The 22,651-nt window shown below is 37.2% G+C and overlaps 1 protein-coding gene across 4 annotated transcripts in view; it reads right to left on the minus strand.

Moving 5' to 3' along the window:
• The window catches only part of DCP1B (decapping mRNA 1B), a 42,224-nt gene that overhangs the window by 14,076 nt on the left and 5,497 nt on the right, over positions 1-22,651 (minus strand). For all 4 annotated transcript variants that reach the window (XM_021390031.1, XM_021390042.1, XM_021390050.1 and 1 more), the window contains exons 4-5: positions 7,626-7,692; positions 5,297-5,432 (exon numbers count right to left, since the gene is read on the minus strand). In XM_021390031.1, coding sequence (XP_021245706.1) covers positions 5,297-5,432; positions 7,626-7,692 — 203 coding nt within the window. The remainder of the gene's footprint in view (positions 1-5,296; positions 5,433-7,625; positions 7,693-22,651) is intronic.

The raw sequence follows: 22,651 nt of genomic DNA on the forward strand, positions 1-22,651 counted from the left end.
GCCCCAGACTTGAACACAGTACTCCAGCTGGGGTCTCACAAGGGCAGAGCAGAGGGGTACAATCACTTCCCTCACCCTGCTGGCCACCCCTCTTCTGATAGAGCCCAGGAAACCACCGGCCTTCCAAGCTGCAAATACATACTGCTGGCTCATGTCAAGTTTTTCATCAACCGGAATCCCTAAGCCCTTCTCAGCAGGGCTGCTCTCAAGGAGTTCTTCTCCCATTTTGTATACATATATGGGATTACCCTGACCCAAATGAAAAACCTCACACTCTGCTTTGTTCACAAGGGTCTCTCTGCATTAGGTCCACAAGGGTCTACCTTCTGAGTTTATCAAGGTCCCTCTGGATGGCATCCCTTCCTTCTGCTCCATCAACTGCAACTGCTCATCTTGGTGTCATCAAGAAACTTGCTGAGGGTGCACTAAATCCCATCATCTACATCACTGATTAAGATGCTAAAGAGTACTGGACCCAAGATGGACCCCTGGGGAACACCACCAGTTGAAGCTGAACATGAGCCAACATAAGACAACCAAAAGCATCCTGGGCTGCATTAGGCAGAGTATTGCTAGCTGGTTAAGGGCAGTGATCATTCAGCTCTACTTAGCACTCTACTTAGTGTATGCTATGTCTACTGAGCGCTGGAGCGCTGTGTCCAGTTCTGGGCTTTCCAGAGCAAGAAAGACGCAGATATATCAGTAGGACTCCACTGACAGGCTATGAAGATGGCTCAAAAGAGAGTCTGAGAGAGTATAGATTGCTTAGTCTTCAGGAGAGAAAGCTCAGGGTATACATTCCTGATGAGAGGGAATAAAGAAAGCCAAGTTAGGCCAGTGAAGATAAAAGTCAATAGGCAAAATATGGAATATACAAAATTCTGTTCAAACTTAAGAAAAAAAACTTTACTATACTATAAGGCTGTTCAAATACCAACTGGATTGCCCAAAGTGCATGGAGATATTCAAAACCTGAATTAACATGTCTCTAGACAACCTCCTTTATGCAAACGAGGTTGGACAGAACTTCCAGATATCACTCAATAAGCAGTAAGCACAAGAACTCCAAGGGAGGTTAGTCTGCACTGCTCAAAGAAATTATTTTTTTTGTTTCATTTCAGCTGACACATTGTTATCCTTGAATTTGAGGATTTTTTTTTAAGCACACTAAGACAAATGGCTGAATTACTCTTAAATCACTTTGTTACTTCGCTTTCTCAGCCAGTTTCTGACGAGTGACTTTTGTTGTCTCTCATTCATTTAATGAAAATTATATATAATGAAAAAATATATCCTACCTGTTAATTATCAGAGTAAAGAATTTTGATAGTTCTAATAACTGCTTCCTATAACCACTATTTGACTTACACTAATACAAGTGGATATCATTCTTTTTTGTTGTTGTTGTTAGGACATACCCTAACCCATTATGATATTATACAGAACAAACACACACCTCAGTAAGATTAAATATCGTTTCCCTCCCAGACTGTTCTCTTTCTACAGGATGCTGCCTTTTCTTCAATATGCCTCCTTACTGCTATTTTTTCAGCGTGGCTTTTTGGGGAAAAAACACGTAAGCATCTATATAAACTTCTCCAACATGATGTATGACATACTCTTATATATTTCATGAGTTCCGCAGACTTTCAATAAATGCATTAGGCCCTTATTTCTCCAGGGTATTTTAATAAGCTGAATTCTTCAGAAATCGTGAGTACCTCAGATACCACTGCCATAGACTACATGGTACCAGAACTAAGCATATATAAATGAGAAGTAGGAGTGTTTAAAAGTTACCACTGTAAGAGCATTTTTTTTAGACGTAATTCATCAGCAAAATGAAAATACAAACTATAGCAGTATACAAAAACTACTACAGTGGATGACTTTTACCTTGATTTGGTATAGTTCTTGTGATTTGATAACATGGCTAGTAGGCTGGTATCCAATATAGGAGTATAAACTGAAGAAGAAAAGCCCTGTTCTGATTTCTACTACTGAAGCTCGGAGTAGAAGGTCGTTTTGGCACACTGGCAGCATGGCCTAGCTGATGAGTAAATTAGGAACACCAGCCTGACATTTAAGCCACTGCTGGGTGGACAGGTAAAAAAAGATACAATCTGCCATCATCATCAAACAGCAAAAAGCAGCTTTCATAGAAATGTCAACATGCTCTTTAGTGTTAGAAACAGCAGAGTACTGATGTGCTACAATACTTAATAACTACCACATTCTGCTTCAGAGGTCAGTCATTTAGTCATGAGGCTTGTTCAAAGTTATGCTCCTACAAGAGATGTGTACGAAATTAAAAAGTTCTAAGATCACTCTGAAGACCAAGCAACATTAAAAAGGAAAACACTAATCAAAAAGAAGAAAGACATTCACTGAAGATGCCTTCGGCAAATTTGCCTTAAATGTCTCTGACTACACCAAACAACTGCTCTCTGCTGAAAGATTTCACAGTCTACCTGTGCAATATGAAGCTCAAGTTGAACAGGACATTGACAAAAGGAATTAGACAATGGTCAGGCATGGTAACATAAGTAGTGCAGCTCTCCTGAAGCAAATGCCATATCATATCCTCATCTGTAGCTGGTCTGTAGCTGAAACCTGACTGAGAAACAAGCTGCAAAGACCTCTCAAGTACAAAAACAAGATGCGAGAAGGCCTGATATCAGGAAAAGACTGTCAGCCAAGACTTGATGGGATTTAGCAGAGCTTTGTAGATGGGTGGCTATGTGGAAAGCAACACAGAGAACTCTGAAGCCGCAGGAACTTAAATGTAGAGCTAAGAACCCCTGGAAATGTGGGATTTCAATCTAGCTGATGTAAAGCAACCACAAGAAGACATCAGAGAACAGACACACAAAAATGCACAAGGTGCTCTGAAGAAGAGAAAAGCTGGAGGTCAAGAACCATCTCAAAGAGAGCAGTAGCAGCAAGGATTTTCAGAAAGATCCCTGCTTAAGCAAGACATTCAGACCCAACTCAGACCATTCAAGAATAGCAGCATACAATTTGCATCATCCAGCCTGAGTACAGCACAGTGTCCTTAAGAAAGACAGGCCTTCTGGGGAGGTGATAAGCTACTATCAAGTCTTTCATACTGATAACAAATCAAAAGCTATGAAGACAACTGAAACCACAGAAACTATATTTCTGTTCAAGCAGGGCAGTACCACTGGAGTATTGTGCTGAGACAGGGAAGAAGCAGTCAGCAAAAATAAAAGCCAAGAGGCCTCTGCTCACTACCAGACAAGATGTTCTTATCAAATGTTTGTGTGTCCTCAGTGATGAAGAGAGAAGCTTCAATTACTCTGGTCACATCAACCAGACAAAACTCGTGCACCTAATCTGACCTCTAACACATCAAAGGACAGTGAATTAAATGGGTGGATGCTATAGAGGAACTGTGTAGCTTAGAGCTAAAACCACTCTATCTTGTAGTACAAGGCAAGGCACAATGGTTAAGGAGCAACACATTTTGGTGTACTTCTTCTGTACCCTAGCAGCATTTCAACTGTTTATCTGCCTGGCTATCACGATGAGGCCTCCTAAAAGCACTTCTTCTCACCAGATTTTAAAAATAATAACCTAGGGCTTAAAAATTAAGTAAAATCCCATAGATGCTTGGAAAAAATGATATTCTTATCTTAAGGCTCACAACAATTTAAAGCACCTTATTTTCTAAAACCACATATAATTCAGAAAGAAGAACAACATAATTCATACCTGATTTCAGCATGTTAGCATTGTAAACTTGAAGACATATGTTGACAAGGAAGTAAATGACATAAGAAGTCAAAAAGCACAATTGCTATGGAACATACTGACATAAAATACAACAATAGCTGTCACTGCCTTAATTTTTCATGTCCTTCCTAATTTTGCGTTACAAATCAAGCAAGAAAAAGCACAAATGCAGTTCATAAGAAGTCAGATAATAGTACTAATGTCCCAGACAGAAAAGTTTTCATGTTATTTCCTTATAAGCAGAAAGATTAAAGATGAGGTAAGATGCAAATCTGGTGAAGAACTTAGCTGCAGAAAAAAATAATCAAGAAACTATTTAACACAGATCTTCTAGAATTTCCTTTCATTGATCTCGATTTGCTGTGTGTTCACGTAGAAGTGGAAGTTAACTTTTAAAACATGTTCTACATCCTTCTCATAGAATCCAATGACAGCCTAATGTTTTTCCAGTTTTCCCTTTTTAAGGCATTAAACAAAATTATATTATGATACGCTTTAGCAATCAAATCATTTTTATTCCTAGACTAGATACTGATTCAGTTTAAAAATAATAAAATAAGATACCACGAGCTGGAAGCATTTGTTGACTATACATTAAATCCTTATTACAGACAAAAGGAGGTCCCAGTTTCAAAAGAAATTATACTTACATTAAAAAGGCATACATGTTACCATAACTCAAATAGTTATTATCTGAAGATAGCAATCCACATTTCAGAAAAATAACTTTTTCCCTCTCTTTATTTGTTATGCTTATGTTTAAAACATACGTATTTCCACACTCAAAACACGTAATGACCTTTATTACTGCATGGTAACACACATGAAATAAAGGAAACAGCAGTAGGAACCCACAGGCTCTGAAACAATTTGCAGCATATATATAAATAGTTAAAGTTATTAGATCTTTATTCCCTAAAGTAAAACATTTTTGATTATCCAATAATAGAGAATGTTATTAGTCCATTAGTTACTTTGTTGTTCAGAAGCCTCAGAAGACCAATGCAGCATACGAGATCATACGAGATTTTAACCTTTTCATTTACTTCCAGTAGCGTCTAAATTAGACAGCATCTACAACTAAAGGCACTAAAGGTCAATGTTAAAGGTTTTCCCTAAGGTAAATTATTTGTGCAAACCACAGAAACTATCAGCATTTTTCAATACTTCACCCTAAAAGTGGTCACAAATTTCAGGTACTGAAAGCACAGGTACTCTAAAGGTCAAAACAAACGCTAATTTACACTTTTCTTACTCCCTAGCATTCAACAAATGACCGATCTCATTCATGTTCTCCTTTCAGGAGTTGTTGACAGAATTCAATTATTTCCAATCATTAGAAATTTCTGACAAAACATTTATACTTTTGCAAAATGACACCCTTTCACAAAAAGTCAGAGCATTCTGTCCAAAAATCAGTTTAACTTCGAGGAAAATTACTTAACAAAAAAAATATGTTTTAAAATTTAAATTTTGAGTAAATTAGCATCACAGTATCATCAAAAATAAAAGCTCAGATTTTAGAGATAGCAAATCTCACCTTAGTATACTCATCTTTGGCCTTGGTAAGCATCCGTAAGATATCCACTTCTTTGTTATTAGCAGAATTCATGATCATTGGGGACACTCCTGTTCCTGTGCCCTGCTGTGCTTTGAATTGCTCTTGCTGAGTCAGGCTGAAAATAAGAGGTGAGAGGAGAACACACAAGACAAAAACAGGTAAAATATAAAAAGTTTAACTACAACTACTTTACCAGAACTTAAAAAAAAATAGCAAACATGTATTTTAATACCCTCCCCTTCCCCCCAAACTACATTACAATACAGTTAATCTCTATTTAACTAACCGTAATAAAGCATAATTTGACCAGGAGCAAGAAACATTTTCTCAAATCTTGAATAGACTAGGTCATACCCTAAAATTTCCATGACTCAGTCACAATTTCCATATCCAAAAGGAGCAGGGAATACATAACGTTGTTCAGTTCTGCTGGTGGTAAAGGATGGCAAACACACACAAATCAGTCATTAACTACCAGCAAATGACCAATTTCCTGCCCCAGCTGTTTTATTATTATTGTAGAATGCTGAGAATTAAAACACACAGCCAATTGGCTGAATGACAGGGTATTTTTTTTTTAATCTACGTGCAACACTGCTATTGTAAACCACTACACATGGCTTACAATAGCATGAATCCTCTGCAAACTCATTTTTATTGTGCTAAATTACCAGTTTGAGAGCACCTAATCACCACCAACTGAAACTTGAGCTAGTTAACTAAAATTAGCTGTCAAAAAAATGGGTTTCCTAGGGTTCACTGCTTATTTCTGGAAATTCATCCCTATCAATTATTCCTTGGGTCATAACTGAGTCAGTTTAGAGCTGCAGAACATGCAGCAAAAGCAACAAAAATCCCCAAACAAAATCCCACCGTTACAGTCTGTGTTTAGCAATGTTTTGTCACTGCAAAATGAAAAGCAGCAGGCACTTCTTTAAAAAGAGATGTAGAGGAAACAAGACTTCCCATCCAGTATTTTGTAACAAGTCCAAATCTGGAACACAGAAGAGTCAAGGCACTTTGCTATGGATCGAGATTTGCAAGGATGAGCCTTGTTTGGACTTGTACTGCAGGACACGTAAATGGGCACTTGATACTTTGGCAATTAGAACTGATGTCACTTCCCCAGCATGCTTCTGGCTACAGAAACATGTTTCCTAAGCAGGCTGTTAAGACAGGTACAGATGACACGAAAAGGAGAGATTCACAGCTCCATGCTTTTACATTTCACTCTGTTAGTACCTAAAGATGTTGGCTTGATTGTGTTAGTCTCCCATGGCTTTTCATGGGATGACAAGGACCAAGCTCTACAATACTCCTCTTCCTACCTCCTACAAGAACTGTGACACAATGGTAAATCCTACCCTCTATACCACAGACAACTACTACATCTAAAATGCCCATTCCTATAATGTCTCTTTTCTACATACACTCCATATTACACCTCTAAAAAAAAATGCAGACTGTATACATTGATAAAATCTACAAGATTTCAGCTCCTTCCTCTTCCAAGCAAACATGAAAACCTGTAGAATGTAGCCTTAAGAAAGGAATCATTGTAAACAAGGCAGTCATTAGATCAAGCAGAGGGAAAAACAGAAGAGTGAAACCTGCCAATCCTGGACAAATGGAAAAAGCGGTAACAGTGAAAAAATATCCATTACATGGTTAGTTAAAAAGCCATCCATCATGTTGTAAGATTAATACAGTTTTGTATGAAATTTTGATCTCCTATTTCATTGCAGAATTAGGGTTGCATAACATATATAAAATATTCTTAATAAGAGTACATAAGAGTTATGAATTCAAAGCTAATTAAAGCCTTTCTTTATACTGCTAAATCAAAGTGGATTCTTTACATACCGGTAAGGAAAGAGGAAGCAGGAATTCAACCATGGTGTAGAAAAAGGTTAAAAACAATTAACTGTATCACTGCAGTATTCCCTCATGATAATCCATACTTACATTGATAAAAGAAGAAAATCTCCCCAAACTGAGAAATACATTAACCCCTCCCAAAGAATACAACTGTACAGAACAGATCTCTGAATCATCTAGACATAAATCAGATGAACTGTTACACTCTAATGTAGCTGGAAACCTGCGCAGCAAAATATGGAAAACGTATTGCAATTCTTATTTCTGAATATATAAAATGTAGGTGTGAGACAATTTTACTTGCAACAAATTCTGTGTAAACAGGTTTAAAGTAGAAAGGTACAACCATCCTAGCAATATAATGTGCATGTATGTACAGAAATACATACATTAAAAAAAGCACAAAAAGTCTTGTTTACCCATCACTTACTTTTTCATGAGCTCTGCAATTCTTTGGCATTCTTCCTTATCATAAAACCAAATCCCATATATGGACACTGTAAATGCACATCAAACACAAACTATGAGCATCTTCTCAAACAGCAATTCTACCTGATAGCAATTCTGCCTGGTAGATACTTAAAAATGACCTGTAAGTTTTAGTTTTTATTTCTTTATTCCCCCTTCTATAAATGTGACACCTCAAATTCTCCAGCAAAATCAAAGAAGACTGAAAGGTGTACTTAAGGATGTACATTACAAGCTCTTGAACTCTGGCTACAAGCAAAGGTTCCTCTGCTCCTTTTCTTCAAAACACTAAAACAGAGGCTTGTCATTTTGCATTTTTTTTTCCCTTAGAAACTTTTCCGCCACGAATCTTCCAGTTGCCATATCATAATGATTAGATCCCAGGGGCTAGCATACTGCAGGCAGTGTTGCACACAAATATATGCAAGACATGTTTAGTTTTCAACAACCGTGAGGCCTATCTCATACATCAAAGTTGTTATGGTAGTGTGAACACATCTCTACTTCCTTGTGGATTTCCTGTAATTTTATCAACTAGTTTAACCCCCAAAAGAAGTTATTATCTGTACCTGAATTCAGACTTCTGATTCTAGCTCCACAGAAGTTAGTGCCTGCAGCTTTGCCCAGCAACAACAGATTTAAATGCAGTAATAGTTCAAAATTCTCCCATGTACACACTACTTAACAAAACCACCATCATGGTAATAGCCATAATGGAGATGTAGCTAGCGCAGCTTTCACAATCATCATAAACAAGGAGCTTTTTCCATCCATCACCTTAATGTACAATTCCTGTTAGCCTGGGAATAAGTGCGTAACATTGTCCGATCATACTCTCATGAATGACCCATCCATGTTTTTCAGTTTTAATCTCAGGTACAAATTTGCTGTGAGAAGGGAAAGGAAGAAGCACTTACAGGGTAAACACGGACCTTCCCCCCTGTACCTAGCAATCCCGCTGCAACCTTGGGAAACGAATCCATTCTCCTTATATGATATGGTAGCAATTAGGTAGCCACCTTGTTTCTCTCCTTCTTCCCCTCCTACTACATTGTAGCAAAAGTTTCCCTTAATCTGACTAAGATATGGCAATTCCTAACATGCCTTCTGACACAATGGGGGCTAGATTCTATTTGCAAGGAGAGGAAGTGGATAGAGCACCCGTTTAAAAAGAATTAAAACACCAACACTGATCGTGTAATATTTCCTTGTATCAGAGGAATACAAAAGCAATCGCTCCTTCAGTTCCAAAGAACAAACCCATGACATATAAAGTATAAGTTAGCTTTGTTAATATTTGAAAAGAAACTGAATGTGCAGCTGTTTGCAAGAGAGAAGCGCAATGCTTATTGCCATTTCCCCTCTAATTTTCAGCCACGTGTTGTCTTTTATACAGCTAAAAATGGTTCAACTATTTAACACAGAAAAAAGCGGTGAGAAGCCTTTAAAAAGCTATCCTGTAGACAGACAATACCTTTTATAACGTATACAGTCCTTTTCATGACTAAACTTTCAGAAGTTTGATCATTATTTCTGTTATACACCACAAAAATCACAAGTAACAATACGCCACAGTGCTTCTAAAATCCACCTCCAAATGTGCAACATATGAGCTGAACTACTTAGATCACCTCCTTTTTGTAACACGGACATAAATATCAAAATACACATTCAAAATGGACATTATTATTTTAACATATACCATGAATAATAAACTGCAAAGCTGTAGAAAAGCATGTGAATAATTAGCAAGGTTCCAATATACAGTCCTGTAGTGCAAAACTACACATCCTTCTAAATCAGCATACTTGAATATGCTCCATTTTTTGCAGCACAGTGTACTCTGAACACTTTCATGCATGGGAAAACAATGTACCAGCGAGGAGACAATACTTTGGTAATGATTTGAGATACCAGGTACCCCAAATACGCTAACTCATGTTTTCATATCAGGCGCTCGTCACCCCAGCTAACCACAGCGTAAATTCATACAATATATTCTGCTATATTTATGGAAACAAAAATGGAAATGAAAGCAGTAAAAACCTCTACTGATGGTTCTTTATTAATGATGAACATAAAATGGCAAGCTTTTCTTTCTTGTATGACAATGCATAAGCATCCACAACTCGCAAAAGAAGCTGAGATAATTACAAACTGCAACTGTCAAGCTAGGAACCTGGAATGCTCTCCTCTAATAAAAAAGATAAATAGACATACAATGCAAATTTCACTGCAGGCTTTCTACCAGCATGAAAACACTCTGTGTTTTATTGGGATTAAAACTAAAGAGATTATTTTTCTATCCATCCTCCATCTTATCAGAGTGTTTGACAAAACAGAAATCCAGACCTAAATATAATCTATAGAGTGGTAATGGTAATTTTGCTAAAATGTTTACATCTTAAAAGTGAATCATTAAATGGCAGAGGTACAAAGCAAATTCTTCCACTGCAGCATAAAAGAAGAAATATTATGTCACTTTTAGGCCCAGCTTCAGCTATCAAGTTATCCAAGAAGAGACTACTGTAAAAAACGGACAAAGAAAGGACAAATCAAAATCAAGTATCTTTTGTTCCCCAAGCAGGCCAGCCACATGAAAAGTAGCTAACAAAAGACCAATAACGAGAGACTTTTATACTGACAAGATGGCATACATTTAGTCATCCGCATTTGACAGGTCCCAACTCATTTGATTCACTAAAACAAATGAGATTTAATAATGAATTGATTACATAAAGAGGAAAAGAGGCACCGAAGTTATAACACCGTTAACAAGATTAAGTAGAACTAGAAAGATATAATACAGCTATCAAATCAACAAGATACAGTTAATATTGAACTAGAATAAGTAAGTTAGTTAAATTATCCAATTGAAAGCACTTAAGAAGTATCAATCTTTAGATTCTCAGAATTTTAAAAAGGTAGATTTCTCCTTCTAGTATATATTCAAATATTCCAGCATCCATTTTGCCGGACCATCTGAAAAAAAAAAAAAAGACCCAACTGTAGGTTATACAATCGATGAGTTCTTAACTTAAAACGTGACTTAAGGCATACCATGTTAATTTTTTATCATTTTACTCTAATGCAAATGTGATCCCTTTATCTACGATACAGTATTTATGATTACAATAAGGATATATGGTGTTCAATGCACTTTGCTCAGGCAAAGGTAGGGAAGGAGACTTTGCCCATTCAAGCTCTACATCCAGCTCTACAGGATAAAGCAAACCAGGATTGCAACAAAGGAAGGAGGATTTAAAATATCTGCAGTTAAGTCAGCTGTATGCTATCTCTGACGCTGTCCCTCAGATATTATGCAATGGTACGCAAGTTGTGAAATGTCATCGTAAGTGGCTGTCACAGAGCGTGTATGCTTCACATTCAGTTCTTGATGTGAGATCCTAGACCTGGGTGTAAGATCTCAGGGCATGACCTGCAAAGACGCCAGCTACTTATAATCACAGCTGAAGTCTGTAGAAGTTGTTTTGAACATACGAAAGATAAATATATTTGAAAAATTACACAAAAATAAAGTCACACACTGCATTTAACTGATCTTTGTGATTTTAACCACTAAGCCCCATTATTCCAATCTGTAAAATGGAAAAAATAACAATTCTAATCTAAGCAAGGTGCAACAAGTTATCAGCGATTATATGGATGAGTATCACAGACAATGGCGACAGAACAACCAATAGTTCCGTCCCTACTGCAGAACTTCCACAGCAAACAACAGACAAAGCAAGAAGCCCACATGTAAGCAATGAAGAAAAAACAGAACACTGAGAAGCCACTCCACATTAATGTCATTCAGGCCATTTGATGACTGAAACAAGTCTTTATTGCAAAAGATTATGATCACAGAATTCAAAATTCCATGAGCAAAAAAGGGACATTGCACAGCCAACCTTAACTTTGGTATTTGTTAGTTTAGGAATGCTCAGTTTTGTGGCCTTTTAAATGCAACATCATGCTTAGCTAAAACAAAATACTAGGAAAAGAAAATCATCATATAATACCATATTGACCACGATACGGCATATAAACAGAACTGCACCTCTCAGGTCTCGCTTCTTTACATTGTAGAAAGCAGCACAGTACAAAATATATATAAAACAAATGCAATTGTTTCTCAACATTGGAAATACAGATTAGATATAACCTGTTGTTTCTGGAAATTCTCAGAAATCAACACTTTCATGGCATCCCAGGCACAAAAATGCCAAGAAACTGAAGCAACGTAAGAATTTTTCTATTAACATAAAACTATTCTGATGAGAGCTTAACTTCAGTTCCTAAAAAGCTAGTGAAAGAAACATAGCTGTCAAAGTACTGAACACTTGCTCTTCCATTTAAAGGCTGATAAAGACCTTGATTCCATAACCTGGGTAACTATTTTATATAGACAAAGAATGGTATTTGCTGTACAAAGCCAAGGATGTTGCACAGAATCACAGAGGTTGGAAGGGACCTCTGGAGATAACCCAGTCCAACCCCCTGCTAACACACGTTCCCTAAAATATGTTCCACAGGAAAAGCGTCCAAGCGGGTTTTTGAGTATCTCCAGAAGAGACTCCACAACCTCTCTGAGCAGCCTGCTCCTACACGCTGTCACCCTCAAAGTATTGCCTTGTGTTCAGATGGAACTTCCTCTGTTTCAGTTTGTGCCCACTGCCCCCAGCTCTGTCACTGGGCATCACTGAAAAGAGCCTGGCCTCATCCACTTGACTCCCACCCATTAGATATTTATAACTGTTGATAAGACAGCCCTGCTAGCAAGGGGGCTGGGGAGCACACAGAGCTGACCAATTCACAGACCTCCAGATACTGCGCTACAAAATATTTCTGATTTTATGAGGCAAAAAAGAGACAACTCAGAGATGGTGTCTTGATAATAAAATCATGTCTGCCACAACTCTACTGAGACAGCCTGACTTCACACAGATTTTTAATCAAATAGATAGGAAATGCCTTACTAAAAGAAAACAATACAAAACAAAGAAACAAAAACAACCAAAAATCCTCACCAACTCTGTAGCAAACATAAAAAAGAATGACTGACTAGAATGTCCCTTAAATAGCTTCAAAGTAAAAATTATGTTAGCTTTGTAGGAAACTTTTAAGTTCCATTGGTCCATTTACTCTCATAAAGCTCAGTAGATGCAAGAGTCCACCAATTGTTTCTTTACTGTTTGAAAAAGATCCCAAAGGCAAACGCAATTTGCAACATTTACCTTAAAACTACATTCTCATGATGCAACACAAAGTTACTTTAGTCATGACACAGGAATAGAATCTACGTTATGATCCATCTGGCCCAGTGCACTTTTTCTTCCCCAGCTGCATCCCCTGTCATTGCAACATCATTTCCAAGTAATTTTTAAATCATGATGATGCATGATACCAAAATTAAGGCAGGAAGTCTGTCTGTAGGAGCCAGGCTATCAATTTCTTAAATAACAAACTGTTCTTAATAAATCCTTTATTGTTCTTATAAGTTGCTCTTCAGCAACAAGTGGTTCTCATTACTTTTTCACAATAGACTTCTAAAACATCCAAGGGACTGAAGCTCCACTGCCTTTTGCAACGGAAACGATTACACAGACTCACTCAAGGAGTATATAAGCTAAGTGAAGAGATGTTAAGATAAACAAATGGTGGGTGAAAGTATTATTCTGGTTTTGATACATAAATATGATAGACACTGACTTTGAAAAATTAAGCAAAGAAGTCTTTAGCAAGGCTAAAAAGTCAGTCCCAAAATTCTAAATCAACAAAAGCATCCTTCCGGTGAAAAAAAGAAATTCTACCAGAGGATGGCTCAGTAGAAAAGAAGTTTAACTCCTCAAAATCTGAAACCATGACTTCTACTAGCTTAGCAGTGCCCTGTTACCTAGCTAACTTCCTACTACAAATCATTAAAAATGCCTTCAGTGCACACTGAAATGAAGTCAGGCCCTCGCCTACAGGAATGACCAGACCAGAACACAAAAACGCCATTATGTAAATCTACACTAAATATATATCCGTAACTTCTATAAGCAGAAAAGCTTACCCTGACATAACATCACCCCAAGTGAAAAAGAGGAAACTATAAAACAAGCTCTCTTCTTGATTCTGTGTACAGAATCACACCCAGTAGTAGCTAAAAGCAATGAGAACGCTCTTCAATCAAGGAGAAGGTTATAACATTGCTTTTCCATCCAGAAGGCGGCTTGTTTATATTTGAAAGAATACAAAGGAGTTCTTCCCTTGCCTTTTCAATGTCTTGTCATTGTATTTCCATCCTGCTTTCTGCTAGGTTAAGGAAAGCGGCAACTTCTGTTGAGTATCCAGGGACTCAGCCCTGTTCCAACGAAGCTTTCTCCATTGTAAATAACATACACAATTGGGTGGTAGAGGACACAGATGGATTTGAGTATTCATTTTTGACTTAGTCAAACAGAAGAATGTGTTTCCAATGTGCATCTCTGATGTACCTGCCATGGGTCAAAGCAAATCTTCAATTCCAGAGCTACAGTCAAGTTCAAGGGCAAGTCATTTTCCAAACTATGTTGACGTTTTTATTTTATACTTTTTATACAAAGTATACATTTATACTTTTTTTCCGCAATAAAAAAGAATGAAGGATATTTTAACTTTAAAAAGGTGTTCAATAGCTTATTGTTAATTTCTTTTCCCTGAAACCTGAATGTATACTATAATCAGACTGATGACCCCAAATTGACTGGAAATATATTTGCAAATTTGAAATAAGATGTTAATTTGCAACAAAAAAAGTCTAAGCTGTTTGAATATATATATACACATTTTTCTTGGAACAAATGACACCTAAAAATACCAGAACATGACCAAGTTGTTATTTTAAAACTTCATCTTTTCATTTGTACTTGCCATCATTTTAGAGGCAAGCAACTTCCTCATTTTTCCTATACCACCTCTTTATTTCTGAAATATAAAAACCCATTTAGAAATAAGTAACTGTAAAGTAAAGTACTCTTTTTGACATTTCAAATGTTCATATTTCCAGCATCTCTTACATATTTGCTTCTGTTGATTTTTCACAGCCTGTTAACAACTTATATTCAATACATTAACAAAATTCCCTATTTCTCCGAAGCAATTCCTTTTGCTATAGACAGTCGTGACATTGACTTAAGTAACACCTTCTCTTCTGTAGAGTTGCTGTTGGAAATTCTTAAACACCTCTAATTTTTAGGAATACAACCCACAGCAAGGTCATTTACTACTCTCACAAAATCTCAGACAAATAGTACTAAGTATTACCCAGTTGTGTTAGGTTCACACTTGTGGGTACGCTGTGCTTTCAAGTTAGGCTTCAGTAGACAGCTGCACCTTGTACCATTTATCATTCACATATGATCACTGTATTTTTACTTGAAAATGGAAGGATCATTACATCCTATCCTTTAGATTTAATAAAAAATGATTAAAGTGTATCTTATGACCTTAAGATCTATTTTTTTCCTCATGAAAGTTGCAACTTCATAGTTCCTTTCATAAATACACAAATACCACCTCTCTGAACTACCTTATTGTTTTTTTTATCATATCTTTTAAAAACAATTCTAACTACTGAAGTTAATTGTTCAGATTAACTTAGCAGTTTAGTGACTTTTCTACTTTCTTCCACCACAAGTGTGGGTTCTGTTACAGTGGGAGAAACAGAACATACTTACAAGATCAAGTTCTTCGTGACTAGAATAATTTAAACTGTTAAAATGCCCTTGTTTTAAGCATGAAATCCAACAGGTGAAAGCATCAGAAAGCATCAAATTAATTTTCTATTAGCAGCTAGAGATTTCAAAATACTGAAGCAGCACTGAGACATACCCTACAATTAATGAGTTGCTGGATACAGGATATAGAGGTACGTTTCAATACAGATAAAAAACTGTAGTTCTGCACTGAGTGATTTTCATTACAGCAACTGCATTATTTTCATACAGAAAGTGAAAGTGCATCATTTGATTTTGCTTCTGAAGTATTATACCACGTGCACGGTCCTTTAGGAATAAAACATTAATAATCATCTTTTGCTTCCCCATTCTGTCCCCTCCTCCTGCTTTTAACTCTAAGTGTGAATCTAAACCTGAACTTTGTTTTCTGTACGATGAAAGACGTACAAAATGTTAATGGGAGAGAAGCCAGGAAAAACAAAAAATCACCACAAAAGGAGAGAGATGTCAATTAAAAAAGAAACAAAGCACTGCAAACAGGTATACTGTACTTAATATAAAAATACACTGTTACTTTTTTCCTAATTATGAACCTCTCCACAGAGATGCTACACATTCCTGTGTAGAGGATTTAGCACCATACATTGTAAAGCTCATAAACCTGAAATTTTACAGAAAGGCAGTTTGTTTGGCAGAGGGAAAAAAAATTGGTGGAGTTCATCAAACTTAAAATCTATATCTTAAGACAATGAGCAGCACCAGATGATTCACAGGAAGAACCTTCATAGTCCCTCCGTTGTTGACTTCTGACCCAAAGCATGTGTCTTACATCACTTTTTTTTCTTCCTGGCTACAGGATCTCTGGCTGCTTTTATTCACATAAATAATCTCTCTGCTATGCAAAAGGATTACTGAAAGAGGCTCTAAAAGGCTTATAAGTACATACGACCAAAATAATGAAGCTAGCAGGTACAAGCCACATTTTTGGTGAAGACTGATTAAAAAAAATATTTTTTTACATTGAGATTTTTTATTTTATTAAATTTAACCATAGAAAGCTCTGCACTGCAAAATCAACAAAGGAACTGCAACCATAACAATTACAGCCGAGCAGATACCAAATATTAAGCCCAACACTCTTAATAGTTTGTATGTCACTTTAGACAAAAAAGCAGCACTGCATTTGCAGCCTTAGAGGAATTCCACTGTAACAGTAACACCGGCTTTCTGTATGTAACACATTCCTTGTCCTTTAAAGGGTATGCTATCTTATACTTGAGAAGGATTTCTTTTTTTCCTCCTCCAATTGAAGAATATTGCTTATTTCTGATTTAAGGCTTGTTTTGACGAAGACAGAGCTGATGAGGCACTCAAGAGCTTGTATTAAATCAGTAACAGACAGAAGTGGGCAGCTTGTATATGCACTGTGGGATACACTTGTTCCTATATTTATCTTTCGTGTTTTGAGAGAAGGTTACAAATATTTTTATATATATACACACACACATAAAAGAGCGAGAGCGAGCAAGCTCACATTCCAAGAGAAGTTTTCCAGCTATGTCAGGACTGAAGTCCACCCCTTGCTAGACAAACCTATTTTTTTCAGACACGAGAGGATATTATCAGAGAAGTCCGTGCTGATATACAGAAAGCAGAGATCGCCATGGCTCGGTGAGGTGATGAGCTGACGGGTGGATGGCGCCCATTATCTCCACTTCTCAATCCTGAAAAAGTTTTCCTGAAAAACCACAAGGGGAGGAGAAGGCTCCAACAGAACATAAGGCGGACAGGACAAGAAAAGGATTAGGAGTGAAGAGCAAGGAAAGGAAGGGCAGTGCGTTAGATATTGTGGAGGCTTCAGAGAGCTGGAAAACAGTTTCTAGATGAAAGGATCAAGTTGTCAGTAGTTCTGGTTTTTGGTTTTTAACTTCTGCACAAAGCTATTACATAAAATAACTCTGAATTAGGAAACAATTGTCTAAAAGGAATTTACCTTCTTTATACTGAGAAAATATATTCAAGCTCAGTGGTTTCAACGCTCCCTGGAATTTTAAAACATGTTTCAAGCCTTTGTACGGCAAGCGTATCAACCGCTATCCAGCCACCAGCAAGGGGAATCTGAAACCAAGTACAAGGGGAAGCTGGTGCATGAAACTCAGCTCAACTGCTTCTACATCAAACCTGGAGGTAAGGGAGCACTATACATTCGCGTGCATGCAAACCATACTGGTATCTATCTGTTTGGATATGTACTCCCTTTCTACATAAGCAGAACAGTCTGTATGATGTATGAAATAACATTAGTAACGTAAATAAATAGTTGGGGATAAGGTACTGCGAATTCCTGTACGCGCGACAAGATTGAGGGAATTTTGGTAATTTTCACATCGGTGGAGTTGAGCAGACAGACAGCTACTCTTGTTAACATACTGTCCTTTGAGCATCTGTTGAAAGTTGCTTTTTCACTTCCACTTTCGCACTGGAGCAAAAACTAAAGGCACAGGAAAGGCACGCAGGTATAAGGAACAAGAAAGAAATGAGGCTAAGAGGTTTAGAACATACAAAAACTCAAAATATTAAATGGATACATATTGTGTAAAGGGATTTATGGGAGTGAATTCTAAAAACCAACTAGCTCTACAATATTTTCAATTGCAGAATGCAATTACATTGCTCTGGAAACATCTAGTATTTTATGCTATACAGGGTGGTGGGTATGAAAGAGAGGGTGTACAGGTAGTCACATGAAGATAACCCTCTTTAAAAGAGAAAAATCTGTTCTAACACTAACTCTTGAGTTCCACTGCATCATATGCCTATCTTATCTTGAAGAGATGTCCGGAATTCCCAGTGCTGGCAGTACACTCTCGGCAGTAAACGACCAGACCAGTTAATATGTTGCTTATGTGACAATACCCATAAATGGGAAGCAAAGACTGTGCTTAGCAGATATACACAGTATGAGACTCCTTCCTTTCTGCTCAGAAGCCCATCCACAATTGCAGAGCTTGATAGATGCCTTTAATTCTATTCCATGCATTTTTCCTACCAATTTGCTTGCCCAGACAGCAACAATTCCACCATACTCAGAATAATTATCAGCCACCAAAAAACTACTAAAAAGCTTTGTTACCTTAGCTCCTTAGTCTGTTTTTTCCCTCGATACACATTCAAATCAGAATCCATCATTCCACATAGTTGAAAACTTATGTTAGCAGTACCGTACTTCTCTCCTTGTAGTTTTTACCACCATAATCACATCTGGAACTAATTGTAAGAGCAAAAAGATGGCTGCAGTCATCATAGTTGCAAGACCTGCTATCCTGAGAAAACCAACTTCACAAATACAAAGTGTTCTAAACTGTTTGCTCTTCTCAGCCAAAGGCTTCCACAACTGCAACCCAATCCTTAGGGTAGGACGTGTGAGGAGGAAACAACAAAAATGTCCTTCAGTCCAAACTGAAACCCTGTATAACTGTGCTGAGCTGGGCAGGGTGAAAAGGAACATGGTTTTACCCATCAGAATGGAAGTAATAAGGCTAAGGTCTTCAATTTCCACTGAAAAACATACATTGTATCTGTAGGAAAGCATGTTAAATAAGAAAAAAAGAAGAAAGAAAAAGCACTTGAGAAATACTTACAAGTACAAAGAGTTTTGCTTTTTAAAAAAAAAGCAATAAAAAACAACAGAAGGGAATCATATAATTCGCCTTCTTGATCCAAACTCCAAAAACCTCAGTTTACAATAATTGAACTACACTTACTTCTCATGATTAGCACAAAAAAATCCTAAGTACCAGAAAACAAGATTAACCAGTATCTGCTAATTATTTATTTTTGCAGTAATTTGTGCATATATGTATACACACATCTTTTCTTAATAAATAAACAGCCAAATAATCCTGTCCCCTTTCAGAGGTCACACTACGTAAAAATCCAATCCAATCTCCATAGCATCGAGCAGAGTATAGCTATAGATTTCAAAACCAGATGCATCTGGTTGTATACTCTAAAACATGCATGTTGCTAATCACTAGAGAAAAGATCAGGACTCCTGGCCTTAAAAGTCTCCTGCCTTGAGCCAGCACTGCTGCACGCCCATCTATGCTCACCTGCAAAATACAGTTTAATTGTGCCATAAAGTCATCGTATTGTTTTTACATCTCTAAAGGTAAATACTAAGGATTTTTAGGTACCCTTGGAAGTTAGAATGTGAGACAGAAAGGCCAACGTTTAATATAGAAACACATCTATTTTATGGTTTTAAGTATAAAATCGTAAAGCCATACCTACATCATTTCTAAAGAGGCAGATTATTCTTCTTCATATTTTGAATTTTTATTATTTTTTAAGCACAACAGCATACCATAGAACACAAAGGAAGGCACTAAGTGGGAAATGTAGTGAAGTAATAACGTTTTCACATATGCTTTTATAGACCAGTCTAAGAACAGATAATTTCTGCAAGTAGGTACAAGGAAGACAGAACATCACATGGAAAAAAAAAATCAAAAATTTATAGTCACTATGCAACAGGCAAGTAAGTAAACAGAAGGAGGGATAAATTTGCTTCGAGAAAATTTGCATACAACAAACTGTAAGATACTAAAGCCACACAGACACTAAAACAGGTTTTTAAAAACATGCATGCAGCATGACAGTTAATCCAGGCAGTCAGCTGAATTTTCTGATTCTAGAAACAACACTGCAATGTTAATGTACTTTCGGTATGTACATTTTCCTTTTAAAAAGGAAAAATAACATCTGTTAGGACATTATTTTAATACAGAACATTAGGATTCAAATGTTCTCAGCAAAACTGAAGTTTCGGTCAGAGGTGAATAATATCCTGGGAGGACAATCCTGACCTCGGCTGCTGTTCCTGCCCAGCTGGAGGCAGGATGAATTTTTATCAGGTTGATCAAAGGAGAGGTGGTGGAAGGGAAAGAAGGAGGAGCTTCTTGTTTATTTTTCCGAGACAAAAATGCCTACCAAGGACAGTACCTCAGGTAAAACACATACATTTGTATTCTGAGCAAATGGCAGTGGTCGATCCAGGCAAGCTTTTAGAAAAAATTCAGCCAAATCTGGTTAGCAAGAGATTTATAATACTGAATTATAGAATATATAACGTATGATAGAACAAGAATAAATTCCAGGGTAAAGCAGACACTTTTTCATGCCATACTCAGTTTTACACATCACTCAAATCCTATTACTGTGGTCTCCTCCTTTCTCTTGGGGAGTAAACTTCTCATATTCTTGTAACCAAGCTGCTCCTTACAAGAGAAATGTTACCATTAGTCTACCTACAGGATCAATAAGTCTCCCAATATGCCTACAGAACCAGGGCACGTTACTGACTTAGTATATACAATATATAAGTATTAGAGGAGTAAACAAAATGGACCTGAATTAGACACCCAAGAAGATGAATTCTTCTGTTTGAGAGTGCTCTAGAATGCTGCAACACAGAATCTAGGAATAAAAAGTAAGTTTAAGAAAAATATACACCATCACCCTTTCCTAACACTTTACAATCAAACACATTTGCCTTCAAACACAAACACATATTTGGAAAAAAAAAATCATACATAAATAGTTGTGACGCAGGAGAGAGGAAAAACAACAGCAACAATATAACCCACCCACGACAAAGTTTAAGCCATTTCTTTGGACAGCTGGCAAACTTTCCCTCAAATCCCATCTACTAAAAGTCTTTGCAGCATAGAAATCTAGAAAAACGATATTAGTTGTTTAGGGTTCCGACAAACACAAGGTGGCAAGTTAAACTGGACAACTGAAATTATTATGAGGCAGCTTTACTAAAAGCAAGCACATCTGGTCTGCCTGTGCAGCACTTCCTGGACTTCCACAAAACCTGATATTCAGTAGAATATGTCACATCTGGCTAGAAAGCTTCGTTCACTTTCAGTTTTACTAGATGGTGTGACCAAAGCCCTTGCTACAAATGTGACCCAGAATGCACAAACGGGCATAGAATCTGGTCAGATTCTATTTGTAGATCTGGTCAGACTATTCGTAGAGCTTTCACACAGTTTCTTTCTCCACTTCCTGCAGTACAATAATCAGCAGTGATAACCTGCATACAAGCTCTTCATAAGCTGGATCTGGTATCTTTTTCTGGCAGCTAAAACACACAAGGTGTACTGAGCTCTAAGATATGCAACTTTCCTCAAGTGCTCCACGTCCTATAAACATGAGAAACAGTGTTCAGTGATGAAATGGTACATCAGTCAACCTAAGAAATAACTTACTGGCCCACCGTATAGACATATACACCTGGTACAAAATACACCATTGGGAATAGTTGCAAGTAAATTACTATATAGTTGACCGTTGCTAAAAGGAGAAACTGAAGTTATTTTACACAACGATTTATAGTTATGCATTTTTCTGGACTAGCTCATATTAACCAGCATCAAGCTTTAAGCAACAGGTTCCAAGTGTTCTTTTTTACAATAAACACCACCAAAGGTTAAGGAAAAAAAAGTTAATTACACAGATAAGATTATTCAAATATGTGAAGGACATATTTTAAATTTTTGAAAAAATTTTTGATGTTAAAAAAGCAGTACTGTCTTATTTGCTCACAGAAAGTACCTGAAACTGCAGTTAACTACTAGCGTTTACAGATAACATGGAAAATACTTCATAGAATCATAGAACAGCCTGGGCTGAAAAGGATCATAATGACCATCAAGTTTCAGCCCCTCTGCCATAGGCAGGGCTGCCAACCACTAGACCAGGCTGCCCAGAGCCACATCCAGCCTGGCCTTGAATACCTCCAGGGACGGGGCATCCACAACCTCCTTGGGCAACCTGTTCCAGCGCGTCACCACCCTCTGAGTGAAAAACTTCCTCCTAACATCTAACCTAAATCTCCCCTGTCTCAGTTTAAAACCATTCCCCCTTAGCCTATCACTATCCACCCACATAAACAGTCGTTCCCCCTACTGTTCATACGCTCCCTTCAAGTACCCACAAGGAGGCGGCCATCCAGTGATACTTACACTTTGACTGAAAAGCCTTTTGTTTCTTGTAATTAGACAAGGATTTCTTCTGGCACTAAACGCGCTGTAACCTGCGTCTAATTCTCCTGGCTTTGAAATGAATAACGCTTATGCTTGCCTGACTAGACTTTCCAAACTAAACTTTTCTGTGAAATAGTGGATCAGTGCACACATTTACTGGCGTGGATCTCAACATCAACCCCAAAAGACCTGTGAATAGACTACAGGTGTCTGAAAAGGGTTTTTTA

The sequence above is a fragment of the Numida meleagris genome, chromosome 1 (genome assembly GCF_002078875.1).
Source record: "Numida meleagris isolate 19003 breed g44 Domestic line chromosome 1, NumMel1.0, whole genome shotgun sequence".
Lineage (NCBI taxonomy): Eukaryota > Metazoa > Chordata > Aves > Galliformes > Numididae > Numida > Numida meleagris.